Genomic DNA, 21,384 nt, shown 5'->3' with positions numbered 1-21,384 from the left:
AAAATAAGAAGGATGTGATTCGGCAAAACAAAAAAGCAAATGAACCTAACTGTATTTCATATTGATAATACAAAAAATTAACTCAGATTACTAATATAGTACTCTGTGTTCTCAGTGGGATATATTTTAAGGATAAACATATTTCAGTCATTGTATTGGTGTGGTAATTTTGTGAGTTTTTACTGTTAAGAGAATAAAAATATGGAATGGGGAAAGAGAAGAACTCCATGGTTATAGAGGTAACTATGAACTAATGATTTAAATATATATATTTTAGAATTTATTAATTTTGCCTACTATAAAACTCTAGAAGCAGTGACACTGCAGTAGCAATGACCACACTTACGCCAGTCCCTACCACAAGTAGGCTTCCTTGCTAGCTCAGTTGGCTAAGAATCCCCCTGCAAGGCAGGAGACCCCAGTTTGGTCCTTGGTCAGGAAGATCCACTGGAGAAGAAATAGGCTACCCAGTCCAATATTCTTGGACTTCCCTTGTGGCTTAGCTGGTAGAGAATCCGCCTGCAATGTGGGAGACCTGGGTTTGATCCCTGGGTTGGGAAGATCCCCTGGAGAAGGGAAGGGCTATCCACTCCAGTATTCTAGCCTGGAGAATTCCATGGACTGTATAGTTTAAGAGTCAGGCGCAACTAAACAACTTTCACTTACCACAAATAGCAAAAATAGGACATTTGGTTGATTCCAAGTCAGGGACAGGAAAAGTAGAAAACGGACAAGGAACATTTTTATATGCTAAAAAAAAGGAAGTCCTCAAGATACATCAAAAATAAAAGAGGACCAGTATGAAGGGCTTTCCACTGGCCAGATTTGGAATCATTTGTGCATTAAAGTGAGTAATGAAGTCCTAGATAACATATTAGATAATAAGAAACAATCTGTGTTTCTTTTTCATTGTGATAAAAAGAAACAAAACCAAAAAAGGTGTGGGGGTCACAGAAGAGAAAGCATTTCTTTTTTTCCTTTTTTCTTTTTTTTAAAGAATGCAACAGAAAAATAGAGAATGAATCAGTTCAGTTCAGTCAGTTCAGTTGCTCAGTCGGGCTGACTCTTTGCAACCCCATGAATCACAGCACGCCAGGCCTCCCTGTCCATCACCAACTCCAGGAGTTCACTCAGACTCACATCCATCGAGTCAGTGATGCCATCCAGCCATCTCATCCTCTGTCGTCCCCTTCTCCTCCTGCCCCCAATCCCTCCCAGCATCAGAGTCTTTTCCAATGAGTCAGCTCTTTGCATGACATGGCCAAAGTACTGGAGTTTCAGCTTTAGCATCATTCCCTCCAAAGAAATCCCAGAGCTGATCTCCTTCAGAATGGACTGGTTGGATCTCCTTGCAGTCCAAGGGACTCTCAAAATCATCAGTTCTTCTGTGCTCAGCTTTCTTCACAGTCCAACTCTCACATCCATACATGACCACTGGAAAAACCATAGCCTTGACTAGATGGACCTTTGTTGGCAAAGTAATGTCTCTGCTTTTCAATATGCTTTCTAGGTTGGTCATAACTTTTCTCCCAGGGAGTAAGTGTCTTTTAATTTCACTGCAGTCACCATCTGCAGTGATTTTGGAGCCCCCATAAATAAAGTCTAACACGGTTTCCACTGTTTCCCCATCTTTTTCCATGAAGTGATGGGACCAGATGCCATGATCTTCATTTTCTGAATGTTGAGCTTTAAGCCAACTTTTCACTCTCCACCTTCATCAAGAGGCTTTTTAGTTCCTCTTCACTTTCTGCCATAAGGGTGGCGTCATCTGCATATTTGAGGTTATTGATGTTTCTCCCGGCAATCTTGATTCCAGCTTGTGCTTCTTCCAGCCCAGTGTTTCTCATGATGTACTCTGCATATAAGTTAAAGAAGCTAGCAAAGAAGTACAGCCTTTACGTACTTCCTGTTCCTATTTGGAACCAGTCTGTAGTTCCATGTCCAGTTCTAACTGTTGTTGAATAGTGGACTTAAAAAAATTACTGGTTTGTAACCATTAGTATACCAGTTGGTTCTGGCAGAGATTACCAGTTGATACAAAAACCATTTAGCAAATACAAGATTGTTGGGGAAGAGGATAATTATCAATACATTAAAATATTACTCCATAGATTACTAATTACAAAGGAGAAAATATAACTCTACAATGGAAATATTTATTGGATAACCACCTTAAAGCTAGTGATCAACATTACTAATGCTGGGATGAACTGGTATGATACATTAAGCATACCATCTGTGTACTGTTCCTGTCAAAAATGATTAACCTGAACTGAAATCTTAATGGAGCTAATCCAAACTTTAGGACAATACTACAAGATAAATGGCATCTTAAAAAACAGGCAAGACTAGGGAGATGTGACAGTCAAATACAATATGGAACCCTAGATTGCAGCCTGAGGTTGGGGAAGAAAAAGCTGTACAGGAGATATGGGGGAGAGTTGGGGACAATATTGTTCGTGTTAATTTTTTTGAAAGGGATGATGGCATTATAGTTATGTTTCATAGTGTTGTTGTTTATTACTCAATTAGAGTTAAAGCTTCATGGTATCTACAGGTTTCAAATCCTTCACCCATAAAAAACTTGTGTGTGTGAGTTTATATGTAAATCAAATGAAACGAAAGGTCAGTAGTTGAATCTATAGAGGTAAGATTTTGTGGAAGTACACTGTATTCTTCATTCAACTTTTCTAAAGATTGAAATTTTTAAAAATAAAATAACTGGGGAAGAATAAAAGGCAAGGGCAAGAACTGTACACTGTCAGTAGTGCTGTAAGACGTCCCTTCTTACCTTCCACTATATCATTTTCTGATCTAATATATTTGTCATTAAGTGATATCAATGTATGTTAGAGCTCTTCATATTATATAAAGTGCTATATCACTGTTAATTGTTGTTAATATATATCAAACATAGAAGGGAAATGGAGATGGAGAAAGAGAAGATAACAGAAACCATCATCCTGGCCTTCAAAATTTTTGTTGAATTAGTGACCAACATTTTCCACATTGACAGTCTCATAATTGAGACAACCTACACAGATATTCTTAGATTGATCCTAAGAGCAGCTCTCTCTCTTGGTGAATAATAGCATTATCTTTCAGTGTAGAAGAAGGAGTGAATACAAGGAAGCTGGAATCAGTTGGTTCTGGTGATTCATGTGTCTTCCATATGTAAAATATTCTCACCCCTGACCAAGACTTCCAGAAGTTTTTCTATAGTATCATCTCAAAAATCATGCTCTTGTTATCTAATTTAGTTTATATACAAATGAAGTTCCTTGGGTGTAGTTCCTTTGGTATAGTTTCTCTTGGTCTGTAGCCCTTTAAAAGTGAAAAGACAAATTACTTGCCCATACACACCCAACATACAGTGTTAGGACAGGCATAGGCTAACCTTTGTAAACAATCCTGTTTGAAATGGGGAAATTAGGTGCACACAGGGATCACTGTTTCATAGCAATTCTGAAATCCAACTGGGCAGATGTTGAAAGTTATTTGATTAGATATTAAAGAATAATTCTTTATGGCTCGTGAATCTGCCCTTTAGGCACGAAGTTCCACTCTAATTTATCCTTTTTTCCTATTTTTCTTTTTTTTATTCTGATATAATTTGCATTCTATAAAATTTACTTGTTAAAGTATAAAATTCAGTGGTTTTTTGTATACTCATTCACAAAGTTTTGTGACCATTACCACTCTCTGTAGAATATATTCTTCATCCTTAAAAAACCCATTATTAGATTAGCACCCATTCCTCATCCTTCTACTCTTCTTCAGGCTCTGGCAATCACTAACAAATCCATCTCTCTATACTTGCCTGTTTTAAACATTTCATATAAATGTAGTTGTACTATGCACAACCTTCATTTAGCATGCTTTTGAGGTTCATTCTTCTGGTACATGTCAGTTCTTTGTTTCCTTTTATGACTGAATAATACTCTATTGTATAAATATACTACATTTATATATTCACCAGTTGATGTTCATTTGGGTTGTTTCTACTTTGTGGTTGTTATGAAGAATGCTGCTGTGAACATTCATACACATTTTTGACTGAACGTGTTTTCAGTCTTCTTGGTTATATACCTGGAGGTGGAATTTACTGGGTCATATGATAATCCTTTGTTTACATTTTTTAATGTGTTATCAAGGGCTTCCCTCATAGCTCAGTTGGTAAAGAATCTGCCTGAAATGCAGGAGACCTGGGTTCAATCCCTGGGTCAGGAAGATCCCCTGGAGAAGCAAATGGCAACCCACTCCAGTATTCTCGCCTGGAAAATCCCATGGACAGAGGACCTGGTGGGCTACAGTCCACAGGATCGCAACACGACTTAGTGACTAAACCACCACCAGCATTGTGTTATCAAAGTGTATTTTCCAAAAGACTGCACCATTTTGCATTCCCACCCGCAGTGTATGAGGACTCAAATTTCTTCACATCCTCAATTGCTCTTGTTATCTGCATTTATTATAATTCTCCTTCTAGGTGTGAAGTAATATCTCATTCTGGTTTTGATTTGCATTTCTCTAAAGACTAATGTGCTTTAGGGAAATGCATCTTGTCATGTGCTTACTGGTCATTAGTAATATCTTATTTGGAGAAATGGCCTGCTCAAATCATTTTCTCTTTAATTGGGCATTTGTTTCTTTATTGTTGGGTTATAAAAGTTCTTTATATACTTGGAGAGTAGACCCTTAACAGACATGTGATTTGTAAATATTTACTCCTGTTCTGTGGACTGTGTTCATTTGTTGATAATTTCCTTTGAAGTACAAACGTTTTAAATTTTAATCAAGTTGTTTATATCTGTTTCATTGCTTGTGTTTTAGTGTCAGATCTAAGGAATCACTGATTTAATCTAAGGTCTTTATACTTGTTTATAAGCAAATTTATACTTATGTTTTCTTTCAGATTTTTATAGTTTTAGGTCCTGTGTTTAGATCATTAATCCATTTTGGAGCTAATTATTCTATGTGGTATGAGGTAGAGGTCCAGCTTCATTATTTTGCATATAAATATCCAGTTATCTTAAGCAAAACTTATTGAAAAGACAATTATTTTCTTCCTTGAATTTTCTTGGTACTCTTAACAAAAATAGATTAAGATATGTGATCTTCGTATGAGCGCTGAGACTGTGTCTATTTTGTTCATTCTGAATTCCTGGAAAATAGCTTAGTTCCTGGCATATAATAAGTTCTCAGGGATTTTGTTGAATGAATTATTGTTGTAGATCTCCTTCTGTTCTTTTAGGAAAATAGTTTGGAAGAAGGCAATCCTGGGAGGAAGGAATGAAGGGAGGAAAAAAAATTTTTTTTTAATAAATTAAGGGTTTATCTTGGAGCTCAGTTCTACTCTATTGATCTATATGTCTATCCTTATGCCCTTAACACCTAGGCTTGATTATCACACTTTTAATAAGTTTTGATATCAGGAATTGCTAGTCTTCCAATTTATTTCTTTTTCAAGATTGTTTTGGCTATTCTGGATTCCTTGCATCTTGATATGCATTTTAGAATCAGCTTGTCAGTTTCTATAAAAATGCCAGCTAGGGCTCTGATAGAGATTGTGTTAAATTTGTTGATCAATTTGGGAAATATTATCATGTTAACAATATTAAATCTTCCAGTCCATGAACACAGGATGTATTTCTGTTTATTTAGGTTCTCTTTATGCTTTGTCAGACTTATGTTTCTTCTTTGTAATATGTTGTATATGGAATTATTTTCCTAATTATTTCATTTTGGAATTTCTTAGTGCCATTGTATAGAAATAAAATTGATTTTTGTATATTGACATGGCATCCTGCAACCTTGCTGAACTTAACTAGTTCTAAAATTTTGTGTGTGTGGATTCCTTAGAAATTCCTATATACAACATTGCATTATGGTGAGAAATGGTAAGAGCATATGTCCTTTTCTTGTTCTGATATTTTTGGGGAAACTTTCCCTCTTTCACCATTAAGTATGATGTTATCTGTAGATTTTTCATAGATGCCCTTTCTTAGATTGAGGTAATTTCCTTCTATTCCTAGTTTGTTCAGTGTTTTTATCATGAAAAGGTTATAAAGTGCTTTTCTACGTCTATGGAGATTATTATGTGGCTTTGTCCTTAATATGTTATATTGCTTGACTGGTTTTTATATGTTAAACTAACCTTGCACCTTGGGGATAAATCCCACTTGGTATTGATGTATAATCTTTTTTATTGTGTGTTGCTAGGTTCTGTTTGATAGCAGAGTTGACCCTCAAACATGTGGTAGATAGTCTGACCCTTTACACAACCAAAAATTGATACATGATTTACTGTCAGCCCTCTGAATTTTTAGTTCCACATCCACTAAGATTCAACCAACCACAAATTGTGCAGTACTGTAGTATCTGCTGTTGAAAAAAACCCCACGTATACGGATTCTTTACCATCTGAGCTACGAGGAAAGCCCCAACAACAACATAGCTCAAAACCATGTTGCTTCAGGGTCAACTGGATTTTTTTGTCTATTCATAATGGATAGTTTTCATTTGATTTGGTAGTTTTCTTTTTGTGTGGTTTCTTTGTCTGGTTTTGGTATCAGGCTAACACTGTCCTCATGGGAAGTGTTCCTTCCTCATCTCTTTTTTTGGAGTTTGTGAAGGATTAGTTTTAATTCTTCTTAAATGTCTAATAGAATTCACCAGTAAATCTATCTGTTCCTGGGCTCTTCTTTGTGACAAGAGTTTTGGCTACTAATTCAATCTCTTTACTTGTATGTCTGTTCAAGCCTTTTATTACTTCTTGAGTGAGTGTGATAGTTTTTGTCTTTCTAGGAATTTGGCCTTTTCATCTAGGATATCTAATTTGTTGATGTGTAGCTTTTTTTCCTGTAGTATTTCTTTATTACTTTTTTGTGTTTCTTTAATGTTAATTGTGATAGCTCTTCCTTCATTTCTAATTTTACAAATTTAAATCTTTATTTTTATTCTTGGTCAATTTTTTTAATCTTTTCAAATAGTCAATTTTTGGTTTTATTGATCTTTTTATCTTACCTTGTCTTGCCTTTCCCTTCTCCTATTTAATATTTTCTGCCCTAACTTTTTATTTATTTCTTCCTCTATTCTTGCTTTGGGTTTAATTTTCAAATCATTTTCTCTTAAGGAGGGCTAGGTTGAGTTGAATTTTTTATTGTCTCTATTTATTGCCGTAAGTTGCTCTCTAATCACTGTTTTAGCTTCATCACATACTTTTGGTATGTTGTTTCCCTTTTCAGTCATTTGGGAGTTGATTGCTGTTGAGCATCTTTTTCCATGTTCAGTCATTCTGCTGTTTGCAGGATACTTCAGTTCCTCTCCTTGTGAGCAGTGCCACTCACAGTACAACTCTCTCCAGAGTGAGTGATGAGAGAGCAAGAGGGCAGAATAGAAGGGAGTGATAATGAACATCAGTGTTCAGAATATCCAGGATAGACGCCATATTCTCTTATAACCTAATCTTGGAAGTGACGTACACTTTTGCAATATGTTATTTTAATCTCACATTTCACCCTTCATACAATGTGGAAGGGACTATGCAACACTGGAGACCAGGAGGTGGAAGTGGGAGTCATTAAGAATCATCTTGAAACTGGCCACCGCAAAGAACTTGCTAAATTCTTAAATTTGTTAAATTTAAAATAAAGAGATGGGGCAAAAATAAATTATTTCTGTCTTCTTAGGGGCATACCATTTCCATGTGGCAACATATTTTCTCTTCTAGCCCAGTGTTTATTAGTTGCCTAACTTTTGAAACCATTTGAGCGTATATCCCTGACCAAGATCTTTAGTTAATTCATTTTTTTGTAATTGTGACCACTTGTGCAAGAAATCTAGAAGGCTCACTAACTAATTAGCAACTGAGCAGCATTTTAACTCTTTATCTTTTAAAATCATATTTGTTTTTTTGCTGTTTGCCAAGTCGTTTGGTTTTACACATAGATGTATTCCTAATATAAATAAGCAAAAACTGAGTAGATGAATGAGCTCTAAACTCAACTCTAAAGTGTAGCTCTAGTCATATGATATGAATGTGATCATGTTTCTCTCCCTTTTTTATAAATTTAATCATTTTGAATTTGTAAAGTGACATTAGCCAGTAAATTACAGGTCAGTTAACCGAAATACATAGAAGTAAATCCAGTATCTCCTTTTAACACATAATGCAAAGCAAGATTAGATTTGAAAAATGATGGAGGAACGGTTTGCCGAACACCTTCAAGGATTCCTGAAGGAAGTCATCGAGAAATAACATTAATTAGGAATCCTTCTGTGTAACATAGAAATCTCTTGCTTTGTTATAAATCACTTTAGCTAGGTTACATATGCTAATACTGTCTGTTCAGAATCAGAATATATCACATGGGCTTAGAAATTATGTCCTTTGTATTTTCCACGCTAGTTAATAATGTACGTATTAACCTAGTTAATACTTCAACTTAGTTGACATTTTATGATTAACTGCTCATCCTGAATCTTCTTAACTGCTCAGCCTGAATCTTGTTTCTCTTCTTATGTTCACTGCAATCTAAGATAACAGTGTAGTTAATGTCAGTTATTAAAAATGCCAAGTATAAGAACTCAGTATTTTATCTACAATCTCATACAATCTTAAAATACCCTGTGAGCAAGCCCTATTATGATTTCCAAAGTTCTGTTATTTCCATTTTATGAACAAAGAAACTAAAATATGGAGTGGTGTGTAACTAACCTAAATTTATAAAGATGGCTAAGATTTCAATCTGTGAGTCTTTTTTCATTAAAATTTAGTTGATGTACAATATTATTTTAATTTCAGGTATACTATGGGATGATTTGACATACATGGTGAAATGATCACCGCAATAAATTTAGTAACAGTCTGTCCCCATACAAAGTTATTTCAATACCATGGGCCATATACCTTGTATTATATATTCTCACTTACATGTGGAACCTAAAAAACAAAACAAAGTGAAACAGACTCACAGTTACAGAGAACAAACAAGTGGTTGCCAGAGGAGAGAAGGGTGTTGGAGGATGAATAAGTGAGGAGGGGGAAATGAAGAGGTACAAACCTCCAGTTTTAAAATAAATATGCCATGGGGATATAATATATACAACTGACCCTTGAACAACATGGAAGTTCAGAGCACTGACCCTCTGCATAGTCAAAACTCTTAACTTTTTAGTGGGCCCTTTGTATTTGGGGTTCCACATCTACAGATTGAACCAACTATGGATTGTGTAGTAATGTAGTGCATATTTATTGGGAAAAAAATTCATGTCTGTGTGCACTTCTACAGTTCAAACTCATGTTGTTTAAGGGTCAAGTGTATAGGCAAGTCTTTCTTTTTAGTACCCTAGAACAACTAGTGCCTCTCTTCCCTACTCGGTTCTAAATAAAGAATAAATATGAGAATTAAATATTACCTTTTTTTATAAGCCCATAATCCCTCCTCAAATGTTTTTTTCAGAATTCAAAATTGTTTTGAAAGAGCTAATATTAAGGAGGTGTTTATTGTGCAACATCTCTGCTGCTGATGCTGCTAAGTCGCTTCAGTCGTGTCCAACATCTCTAGCAGATCCAAAAAAGCACCCTATAATCAAATATATTGGTATTTCGGCAAGACCGTAAACAGATTGATGTCGGTTTAGGTCACATTTTGCTAATCAGATATGATTGTGGTCATGGTGGAGGTAGTTTGTTGCCTTTCCTCACCTTTATAAAAATAGTTGCTGGTTGGAGGATTTGCCTTCAGATCTCTTAGGCGCTCCAACTAAGACGACATAAGCCTTCAGTCTCAGACAGCTCGGGATCAAGGCAGGTCTGTTCACACAACACTGATTTGTCTGGGTAAGAGTTGAGGTGGTAATGAGCAGAGAATTAATAACTCTAGAAGTAGGCCCACTTCCGAAGAGGAAGTACAGAGCCTAACCAGATAAGCTTAGTCATCCTTCCCATTTCACCAGTCATTCTACCTCTGAAGGAGCAGGGTAAATAAAAGGATTGGGGTGAAACCAGTAGTGTGTCTGTGGAAAAACCACCACCACTACCACCCAATATCAGTACTCTTTTTTATTTATTATATACTGTGTTTATAAATTTATTTACTCTACACTTCTTACTATAAAATAATTTAGTTGTTTTTACCTCTTGTACAGGTTTTAAGCAGAAATGTATATGACTATTTACCTTTATTTTGGTTATAGATGCCAACATGTTTTGGGATCAAGGACTGATTAAGACTTTCAATAAGGGTATTACTGTTTCTATAGGGGAATCTTAGTGGATGAGTACTGAAATATTTAGGAGTGAAATGCCATAATTTTGCAATTTACTTTTCAGTAGTTCTACAAACCAGAAGGTAAAAAGAAAGTGAATATGGCAGCATACTAACAATTCTTGAATCTTGGTTGAGGCTATCTGTGTCATTGTAGGGTTAATTTTTTCTTTATGACTGAAATTTCTTGATATGAAAAGTTGAGAAAGAAAAAATCCTTGATGACATTCAGGCCCTATACGAAGTCCATATTTGACAGGATTAATGGTAATAAACAACAGAGTTTAGACGTTTTCTTTAATAGTTAATTTGTGTACCTACTCTACTATATTAAAAATTGCTTGATTACTTATATATACAATTTATGTTGACATACTAAGTTTTAATATCTTTTGCAGTTCATTTGAATTAAAACTCTGAAAATAAGCTGTCTCCTTTTATGTCTAGTTCTTTATATTTTAATTTGGGACCAAAAATGTTTATTTTCAAGAAATAAATAGCCAAGTTAAGGGTTAATATATTCTCGTAATACTAATTAAATCTACAAGGTTTTTGTTGCTAAGTTCCAGAAACCATTCACAATTATGGACTTCCTCTGAGACTTCTGAAATCATTAATTTGTAGTTAAGATAAATTTAAACATTGGTATTTTGTATTCTCTTTTTAATTCTTACTGTATTTATTTCTTCCCTAGATCTTCCTCAGAACTGTGATCCTAACATTCCCCTAGTTGCTCAGGAATTAATGAAAAAGATGATACGTCAGTTTGCAATTGAGTATATTTCAAAAAGTGGTAAAATTCAAGAGAATAGAAATGGTTCAATTGGACCAAGTCTGATATGTAAAAGTATCCAAATGAATCAAGCAGAAAACTCCCTTCAGGAAGAGCAGGAAGGCCCCTTAGACCTCACTGTGAATCGAATGCAAGAACAAAATACTCAGCAAGGTAAGATTTATATGTGTGTGTATGTGATGTTTGATTTTATGTTTTAATATTCTTTAGTATATATATAACCATATATTCACAGAGAAATTTAAAAGTAATGCTACTTGAAATTAGTCTGTAACGTGGACTAGAGAGAAGTGCTAAATTAAAACTTTTGTATTACATTTGTCTTTGTTTATAAATGGAGAAGTGAAAGTTTCTCTACCCTCTTTTCACAATAAAGTGTATGGTGAGAGAATCCTAAAAACAACCTAGAAGGAAAGTATATGAATAAAAAGATGTATATGATAAAAATGAATTTTTATAATGTACAGCTGAGAACATTCATTAAGCACTTTTGTTGTTCAGTTTTTCACACTTAGGTCAAAAATAAAAAATTGATGGATAATAGTCAGTTGTTTATGATGTCACTAGGGAAAGAGAAAAGTTAATACCTTGATAAACATAATGTAAATAATTATATAGACAGACACATTTTTCAAAAGCATGAATGATGAAGCTGTGCTGATCTTATCTGATCATTATTTAAAGGAAGAATTGTGATTCTCAGAGGAAAAGAAGGAAGAGCCTTAAAGTGCTTTTTCAGTTCAGTTCAGTCGCTCAGTGGAGGATGCCAAATAAGTGTTTGCCTAGAGAAGAGAGAACAAATAGCTTTTGTTAATACAAATTAGGTATAGTGTTGTCAGGCCTCGAAACCAGAAAAATGTTAGCATTAAGTTTGATTGCAGAAGACAATGTGGTGTTTGAGGCTCTAGAGAAGAGTACATTGTACATTACTCAGTATTTAAAGAAGATCATCTATTCAGTGTGTAGAACAGATTAAAATTGAGAGAGGCTGAAATATGTAAATACTTTTTTTCTCTTTGCTTCCTTAATTTTAGGTTGTATGAGTTTATTTATGTAGAAAGATATGAGAAATTTGAGATATTAAGACAGGTTGGTTATAAGACAGAAAGGAATGCTGAAGATTTGAATAGAAAGCTTAAGGGCAAAATATATCAATACATTGAATTTTGAAAGTTAGAAAGTATGGAAATTTTAGTTTTGATGCTTATTTGTGTTACATTTCCATGTTTCACCTTCTCTTAAATCTTTCTCCTTTGTGGGAAGCAGTTCAGTGTTCTAAACAGACTTAAACATAGGCTTTGGTGTCTGTGACAGACTTGTGGTTGAAATCCCTGCTCTGCTACTTAAATTACATGAAGTGTTAACTTTCTGTTGGTTTTAATTTCCTCACTTGTTACTTGGCAATAATACAACAAACTCATTGGGGCAATATGAAAGTTAAATATAAAATAACCACCTCATAAAAGATACTCAAACGTTAGTCCCTCCATACTCTATTTCTTGTTCCATACTACCACAGAAGAGAAGCCTTGGAAGTCTCTAAAATGTATATTGTTATTCACTAAAGTAGGACTGAACTTTCTCTGAATGGCCCAATGAGTAGAATTAGGATCACTACGTAGAGATTATGTGGAAATAGATTTTAGATCCATATAAGAAAGAATATTTCTAAGGATGAGACTTTTTTTTTAAAGGGGAATGAGAAAAATGATTCCCTGCTTGCCTTATCATTAGAGGCATTCAGAAGCATCAGCTGATTGGTTGAAATAGATGACATTTTAAAAGTAAATTTCTAGTTCTTATATTCTGTGATTCAATGAATTCAAGTGATAAGGCATGTCCAAGTGTATGTAGGAAATAATTAACGTAGTTACTACAGGTGAGACTAAAAAAATATAAGATTATGAGAAAAACATATAGGAAATATTAAGGATTTTTTCTTTTCTTACAACCATGGAAAGCTGCTATATTTCTTTAAGCAGAGAGTAATAAAATTAGATCCTCTTTTATAAAACTATTCTGCTGTGGTAGAAATTGGTAAGCTCTAACTTTGCCTACTTGCATACCAATTTTTTTTAATAGAGCACATAACCTCTGATGCATTTGTGTGTGCATGCCCGTCAGTGTGTGTATGTATACACATCAGTACTTTATATGTACTAATATTTTCACAAGTTATTAGTTTTTAAGGTTGAAATAAAGATATTATAAACCATTTTCACATGTCTTGCTAATCATGGCAACTTCACCCTCAGTGTCACACAGTGTAGGCTTTGGAGTGTTTCATTAGTAATAATACAAGGTATAAATCCTTACTTCATATGGTTTCTTAAGACCTAAAAAAATGTTTGGACTGACTTCACTGTCCATACCTTATGATATAATTAATAAAATGGTCATATTAGTAGTAGCAGGATTAGTTCTGCCTTTGTTTGTTTATTTTTTGCTAGAACTTACTTTTTTTTACATTATTCTTACTCTGTAATTTTGCAACAATACACATTTAAGTCATCTGTTCATTTTGTCAGTTATTTTATTCAAATTAGATGCTATAATCTGTAAATCCAATATAATGTAGCCATAACTAATGTGGATAATTTGTGGATTGTCTGACCTATACATCTGTAAAATTACTATCTGAAATGGTGTTGCAGGTAACTTAAAGCAATAGATAATTCTTATCTTTTAAAGACTATTTTAAAAAAAAAGAAAAGAGAAATATTACTACCATCTTGATATCAAAATGAGGCACAGATAACAAAAGAAAGAAAAATTGCCAGCTAGTCTTATTTACAAATGTAGGTGCAAAAATTCTAAACATTAGCAAATTGAATATAGTAAAGTATAAAAACATTATAAATAATGACTAGGGAAGCACAAATAATTCTGCTCTTGAAACACTTTTTTGTTCTCCACATTACAAAAAAATAAAGAGAAAATTATCATCCTAATAAATACAGAAAATATTTACAAAGTCTGACATTTATTATAAAAATTGCTTATAACACCAAGAATAGATGAGCACATCTCCTGCCAGGGACATCATAATGAAATGATTTAAAGTAATAGATATGACAAAAATACATACTATCACCAATTTTCAACATTTTATGAGTGGTCTTGACTCATGTAATGTGAAGAGAAAAAAAGAAATATGAAAGTAAATAATAATAAGTAGTAGGTTATAAGGAAAGAATGAGCAGAATTGTGGTTGCTTACAAACAGTATAATTGTGTATATAGAAAATATGAAGGAATGTCTATGTAAAGTTTTCAAACTGGTGAAAAAGTTTGGCAAGATTAGTATGTATTATAATATCCAATTAGAAAATCCAGCTTTAAAAAAATCTCTTCTACAGTAGCAACAAAAGCAGGAAAAACATCAAAACACCTAAGAATGAAACTAATACACTATGAACTTATGGAGAACATTATAAAATTTTATTGAAGGATATAAAAGAAGACTCCCAAAATAAGTAATTATATTTTAAGTGAATGGGAAGACTCTAAAAGATAGCGGTTCATCTTTAATATACGTAAAAATTGAGCTTCAGGCCTTCCCTGGTGGCTCAGTTGTAAAGAATCCAGCTGCCAGTGCTAGAGATGCAGGTTCAATCCCTGGTCTGGGAAGATCCCACATGTTGAGGAGCAACTAAGCCCACGTGCTACAACTATTGAGTCTGTGGTCGAGAGCCTGGGACCACAACTATTGAGCCCATGAGCCACAACTACTGAAGCCCACGTGCTCTAGAGCTGTGCTCTACAACAAGAGAAACCACCACAATGAGAAGCCTGCTCACCGCAGTGAAGATAGCTCCCACTTGCTGCAACTAGAGAAAAGCCAACATGAAGCAACAAAGACCCAGCACAGCCAAAAATAAATAATTTTTTTTTAATTCAGCATCAGTCCATTTAAAATTCTGATAGGGTTTATTGTGAAAAATGACTTTCCAATCATAAAATTTATGTGTAAAACTTAAAAGAGCCAAGAATTACCAAGACAATGTGGTGAGGGACTTCTCTAAAACATATCAAGACTTAGTGAAATAATTCAAACAGGGTCCTGTAGCCCTTATACAAATCACTGGGACCGATTAGCAATCCCAGAAATTCTCCAAACATTAGTGGAATCTTGGTACAAGAGCGAGAGATATCATTAAACAGTTCCAAGGCAATTGATTATGTGCATGGAGTGGGTGGGGATATGGATCCCTACCTTATATCACTCACAAAAGTGATTTCATTTGGGTTTAAAGGCTAAATGTTAAAAGCAAAACTAAAAGAAAAGATAAAAGATTGTATCTTAATGAACTTAAAATAAGGAAGAAATTCATAAGATGCAGAAATAACAATCCATAAAATAATTGTGTAAATTTGACTGCACTAAAATGTAAAACTTAAGTATTGCAAAAGTCATTACACTGTTGCTGCTGCTAAGTCGCTTCAGCCGTGTCTGACTCTGTCCGACCCCATAGACGGCAGCCTACCAGGCTCCGCCGTCCCTGGGATTCTCCAGGCAAGAACACTGGTCTGGGTTGCCATTTCCTTCTCCAACGCATGAAAGTGAAAAGTGAAAGTGAAGTCGCTCAGTTGTGTCTGACCCTCAACAACCCCATGGACTGCAGCCCACCCGGCTCCTCCATCTATGGGATTTTCCAGGCTAGAGTACTGGAGTGGGTTGCCATTGCCTTCTCCAGTAAAAGTCATTATGAATAGTGAAAATTCAAATCTCTAATTAGGAGACAGTATTTACAACTGATGTAACTAACAACCATTCAGTTAAACAAACCTATAGCCAATGAGGAAAACATGACACCATAGAAAAATAGACTAGTTATCAGAAGATAACAGAATAGCCAAATAAAGTAAAAGATGCACAAAAGAATATCCTGCTCATCTTTCAATGGTAATTCAACCTCTGATTGACAATTAAGTTCTTGCAAAAGATATTTGACAGCTCCGACAGTTAAGCTCATATCTTTGAAATATCCACCCTTCATTTTGCATTTTTTTCCATCTGCAATAGCATTTTGCTCAATAATTCTATAAATACTTGTAGAAATCATTGTATCTCCGAGACTTCTCTTTTCTGTGCTAACCTTTAGGGTGTTGGGTTTTCTTTTCCATCTGCAGCAGTATGACTGAATTTATTCCTTTTACTTTTTATTAGTGCTGCAAATATTTGTTGAAACTATTTTGTCTGTCTAAACCTCTCAAGCAAATCTTCATAGGTTCTCTAATTGTTCTTCATAAATCAGTTTTTGTACTTTTCATTTTCCTTGTCTTCTCTTTGAAAAACCCTAGACTGACTTAAAATATTGTTACCATGAGAGAAACATTCCTATTTAGCTCCTCCATGTACTTTCTAACCAAGTATTCAAATATTAGAGATATTTTTTTGTGCACTTTCATTTCTACAGATTTGTATTTATATACTTTGTATATATTTATACTTTGTATATATTTATACTTTGTATATAAATACAAATATATAAATATACTTTGTATACTTTGTATTTATATACTTTGAGCCTCAGAAACTGGGACAAAGTAAGTTATGCATTTTTTTTTTTTCCTGGAGCAGTAAATTTAAAAACGGATAAGAAATAACATTAGCATAACCAGAAAAAAAAATTTTTTTCTATTCTAATCTGGACCCAAAGTAAAAGCTTCTTTGAATTCCAGAGTACAGGAAGAAATTTGAAACTTACGAACCTTTTTCATTATTGTGACAACCTTGAAGAATTTACCAGTTCTGTGTATATACAAAACAAGATCAAATGTGGGCAGAGATGAACCAGCAGCACTTTGTTGCCCTTGGTGGTGTTGTTTTCTGCCTTGAGGCTTGAGTGAATATTCTGGTAGAATTTTCAATATAGTAAATTTCTCACTTCGTTGCCATTATTTCTGTGTATATCTCCCCAGTTTGGGAGCAGGAACCTGTCTGTTTGCTTCTGCATCCCCAGTGTGTGTAAATGATGTACTGGATTTACCAGATTAAAAATCTTCACTATTTTCAAATACTATTGACAGAGAAACTAAGTAAGAATTATTCCTTGTTCATTGGATTTATGATTTTAACAGTGAAATTTCTTGCTTTAAACTTATTGGATGGAAATTATCCTGCAGTATCTTTAAATAACATGGAACTAAGTGTCATGATGAACATTAATTATTGCAGTAACCTCTAATGACTGGACATTTTTTGAATTATTTTCCCTACAGCTAACTGCCAACAGATTAAGTTAAAAAAAATTTTTTAAGAAGTTATTTTGCATTGCTGTTAGTAGGCTAAACTTTGGAAATATCTCCTAGTTAAATAATATTTTTTAATAAATTATAAATGAGAATATAAACTAGGCTTCAAGTGAACATTTGAGAGATTGCGTTGAATGAGATATATAAATTTCAGTGATATGTTTAATTGTCATTAAGTATCCTTTGTTGGTGGTGCTGCCACCTCCTCTAATCTGGTTTCTTGGCTGAGATTAAGGTAGGTGACATTGACAGCTGAGATGTTAAAATATAATTAAAAGGGCAGTGTATTATTTTATGATACTATGTATTTTAAATTATTCTGTTTATAAATGAAGTCTGTTGTTACTCTGTTAGGAAAATACTGAATAGTTTTTAAGTTCAGTTCAGAAGATATTTCTGTATGTACTAATGAATGCAATAAAATATACATCTTGTTTTTCTGTAATAAACTTTTATTTTCCAAGGCTAAAGACATGGAAGAAAATGTTATGTTCCATGCTTGAGAAGATACCATATTTTAGTAAACCTGAAGAATAAAACCTATCTAGATGATCCATGTCCCTTCTGATCTCACCTTCTCTGACTCTAGGGATATAGGAAACGGGTGATATTTAAAAATTCTGAATCAAGTCATACCACTCATTTGTTTAAAACTCTTTAATGGCTGTGAATTGTTCTTAGGTCTAAAATCCTAAACTCACCAAGATCCAGATCCTGCCTACCTATTCACTCTCACCTTGTACCTTTCTTTAGTCTTCATATTGAAATTCTGTGTTTCTTGCATGTCACATACTCTAGCCTCAAAACATTTGTACATGCTCTTGCCTCTCAGTAGAAGCCACTCCCTACTTCCACCAATTTTTTCTAAATAAATCTTACTTGGTTTTTCTTCAGGTCTCCTTTTAAACATCACTTCTCTAAGAAAAACTTCCTCTATACCTCCTAAATTGGATACACACAGACATACACATGCAATCTTATTAATTATCACCAAAATTGAGGTTCGGTAATTTATGCTTTTGAACTGTGGTGTTGGAGAAGACTCTTGAGAGTCCCTTGGACTGCAAAGAGATCCAACCAGGCCATTCTAAAGGAGATCAGTCCTGGGTGTTCATTGGAAGGACTGATGCTGAAGCTGAAACTCCAATACTTTGGCCACCTCATGCGAAGAGTTGACTCATTGGAAAAGACTCTGATGCTGGGAGGGATTGGGGGCAGGAGGAGAAGGAGATGACAGAGGATGAGATGGCTGGATGGCCTCACCAACTCGATGGACATGAGTCTGAGTGAACTCTGGGAGTTGGTGATGGACAGGGAGGCCTGGCGTGCTGCGATTCATGGGGTCGCAAAGAGTCGGACACGACTGAGCAACTGAACTGAAATGAACTGATCTTATTATATTTTCCCATAGCATCCTGTATTCTGTAGTCTCATCAAGCAAATTAACTTGTCTAACACAAAATAGCACCATCTTATTTTGTGCTTTCTGTTTGTCCCATTTAAGTTTTTTTGTTCCTTTGTTATTTTCTTTTAGGTTGTATTTTTTTTCTCTTGTTTGACTCTTCTCCGTTTGCTGATTTTGAAGTAATATACTCTACTGCTGTTCTGTTAGTGGTTGCCCTTGTTGTTGTGTTAGTTGCTCAGTCGTGTCTGACTCCTTCCAGTCCCGTGGACTGTAGCCTGCCAGCGGGCTCCTCTATGCATGGAATTCTCCAGGCAAGAATATTGGAGTGGGTAGCCATTTCCTTCTCCAACAGATCTTCCTAGAAATTTTGTAATGCTTAGTTAACTCAACAGTTTATTTAAGGAATATTTTAACTTGTTACCTGTCCTGACACAATAGCCATTTCATCAGTTCTTTAGTTCTCTTTTAAAGACATCGCAATGAAAACACTGTAACTATTTGTTTTTATATAATTAATTTTTGTTTACATTTACAAACATGATTATCTTTTTCCTTTGCTCATTATTCATTCTTGTAGCTTGAATTTTCTTCTGGAATCAGAGAGTCTTTTAATAAAGGTCTACTGGTAGTAAACTCTTAGATTTTTCTTTTTTTAGTGTCTTGCTCTTTTTTAAAAAAATAACCTTGTTCTTAAAAGAGATTTTCTTCTTCTGGGTACACAAGTCTAGGCTGACAATTACTATTTTCTTAGCACAGCTACTACATCTGTGTCTTGGCTTCTATTTCTGTATAATTTCACAACAAATAGTCTTTTCATTGTAGGTAATCTTCATACACTATATCTACTTTTAGCACCTATCTCTCAATTTCTGTTTTGTTTATGCTGTTTTGCAGGTTGTCCTGGATATGTTTGGGTATAGATTTCTTTTATTCATTCTGCTTGGAAGTCATCATTTCTAAAACTGAAGACAAATTTCTTTTATCTATTATGGTTTTCCAGCCATTATCTTTTTCAGTATATTGCATTTCCCACTTTATCTCTTGTCAAAAATTTTTGAGGCATATTTTGGATATCCTCTCATTCTGTCCTTCTTATCTCTTTTCTTTCGTATCTTCCACCTCTTTGTCTCTTTGTGTTAATTTAGATTACTTAATTTAGAACTGTCTCTAGATACACTGATTCTCTCTTGAGCTGTTCTTAATCACTGTTTAAACCTTTGTCTTGAGTTTCTAATTTGTTTTTATTTTTTCATTTCCAGAAGTTGTTACTTTTTGGAAATATGCCTGTCAGCATGCCCCTAATCTTACAAAAAGAATCAATAAGCAAGATACCAAGAGTGACTTGAGAGGATTATCTTAGGTAAGGTGGTCAGGAAAGCCTCCCTGAAGAAGTGAGTTTGAACAGAGAATTGAATAATTAGAAGTTGTTCTCCACAGGAAGATCTGAGGGCAGGTCATTCCAGACAGAAGTATCAAAAACAAAGACAAAAATATCAGAAATCAATGAAGGCAGGAACAAATCAGGTATGTTTGAGGAATTGTATGAAGATTGTCTCAGTCACTTAAAAATCAGGAGACTAGTCAAGGCTTTTTCTGTAAAGTCAGATTATAGTGTCAAGAAATATAATTGTTACCTTTATTTAACTTGGGCAAACTCCGAGAGAGAGTGAGGACAGGGAGGCCTGCCATGCTGCAGTCCATGGGGTCGCAGAGTCAGAGATGACTGGGTGACTGAAAAACAACAACAGTATATTTAAACTGGATTTTTCTTTTTTTCTGTTTTGTAAAGAATATCGCATAAAACCATGCACTTTAAATTTAGAACTTCTATAAACAAATGTAAGTATAAAAAGAAACAGAAGTCAGTTTTTCAATAGCTGTTAAATTTTTCCTGAATATTTTTTAAGTTTGGTATAAAGTTGGTCACTCTATTACCATGTGGTTTCCAAGTGACAGTTCGTTGAGTTATTTCCTTTATAATTTTTTCATGTATTTTCCTTCCAAATACAGCTTTCATAAGATGTACCTTAACATAATTCTTAAGTTATCAGTGTGCCAAAATGGGGTTCAAAATATCTGCTTGAATAAAGTAAAGCTGGTATTACTTCTATATTAAATCTTTCTGTTATTACCAGAGCTAAATCTTCCTTTCTATTACTGGAAGAATAAAATCTGTTTTCTTCTCATGGTTTACATGGTTTTGATAAGATCTTGTCCCTGTCTACCCCTCTGATTCCTTTTCCTCTCTTCCTGGCTTAGTATGTGCACTTCACACTATCTGTGTATTTCTGCTAAGCTCATTTCACTTCTGAACCTTCACTTTTGCCAGTTGCTTTTCCTGGATTATTCTGCCTTTAAGCCTTCTTATTTTCCTGGCTTGTCCCCTGCATCGTTTATATCTCAACTAGAACATCACCTTAACAATAAGAAAGTGATAAATTCCAGTGTGTAAAAATAACTTTGGGTGATAAAGAAGAAAGCACTATTAGAAAAATCCAAAGAGAAATAGTAAGTCTGTGAAAAATATTTATAATCTATATTATAAAATAAAGGGCTACTAATTAATGCATTAACAGTTTCAAAAAATTGAGTACTGAAAGAAAAACCCCCTGCTAGGTAAATGAGCGTTGTTTTACTGTCAGTTCATATAAGAAGCTT

General features: G+C 34.3%; 1 protein-coding gene across 5 annotated transcripts in view; it reads left to right on the top strand.

Moving 5' to 3' along the window:
* LCORL (ligand dependent nuclear receptor corepressor like) overlaps positions 1-21,384 on the top strand; it is a 164,662-nt gene that overhangs the window by 99,360 nt on the left and 43,918 nt on the right. For all 5 annotated transcript variants that reach the window (XM_018049326.1, XM_018049322.1, XM_018049324.1 and 2 more), the window contains one exon: positions 10,966-11,217. In XM_018049326.1, the coding sequence (XP_017904815.1) occupies positions 10,966-11,217 (252 nt within the window). The remainder of the gene's footprint in view (positions 1-10,965; positions 11,218-21,384) is intronic.

This window comes from Capra hircus, chromosome 6 (assembly GCF_001704415.2).
Source record: "Capra hircus breed San Clemente chromosome 6, ASM170441v1, whole genome shotgun sequence".
In the NCBI taxonomy this organism is placed as follows: Eukaryota; Metazoa; Chordata; class Mammalia; order Artiodactyla; family Bovidae; genus Capra; species Capra hircus.
The sequence above is the reverse complement of the archived record's forward strand: the minus strand, read 5'-3'. Positions and strand labels throughout refer to the sequence as shown.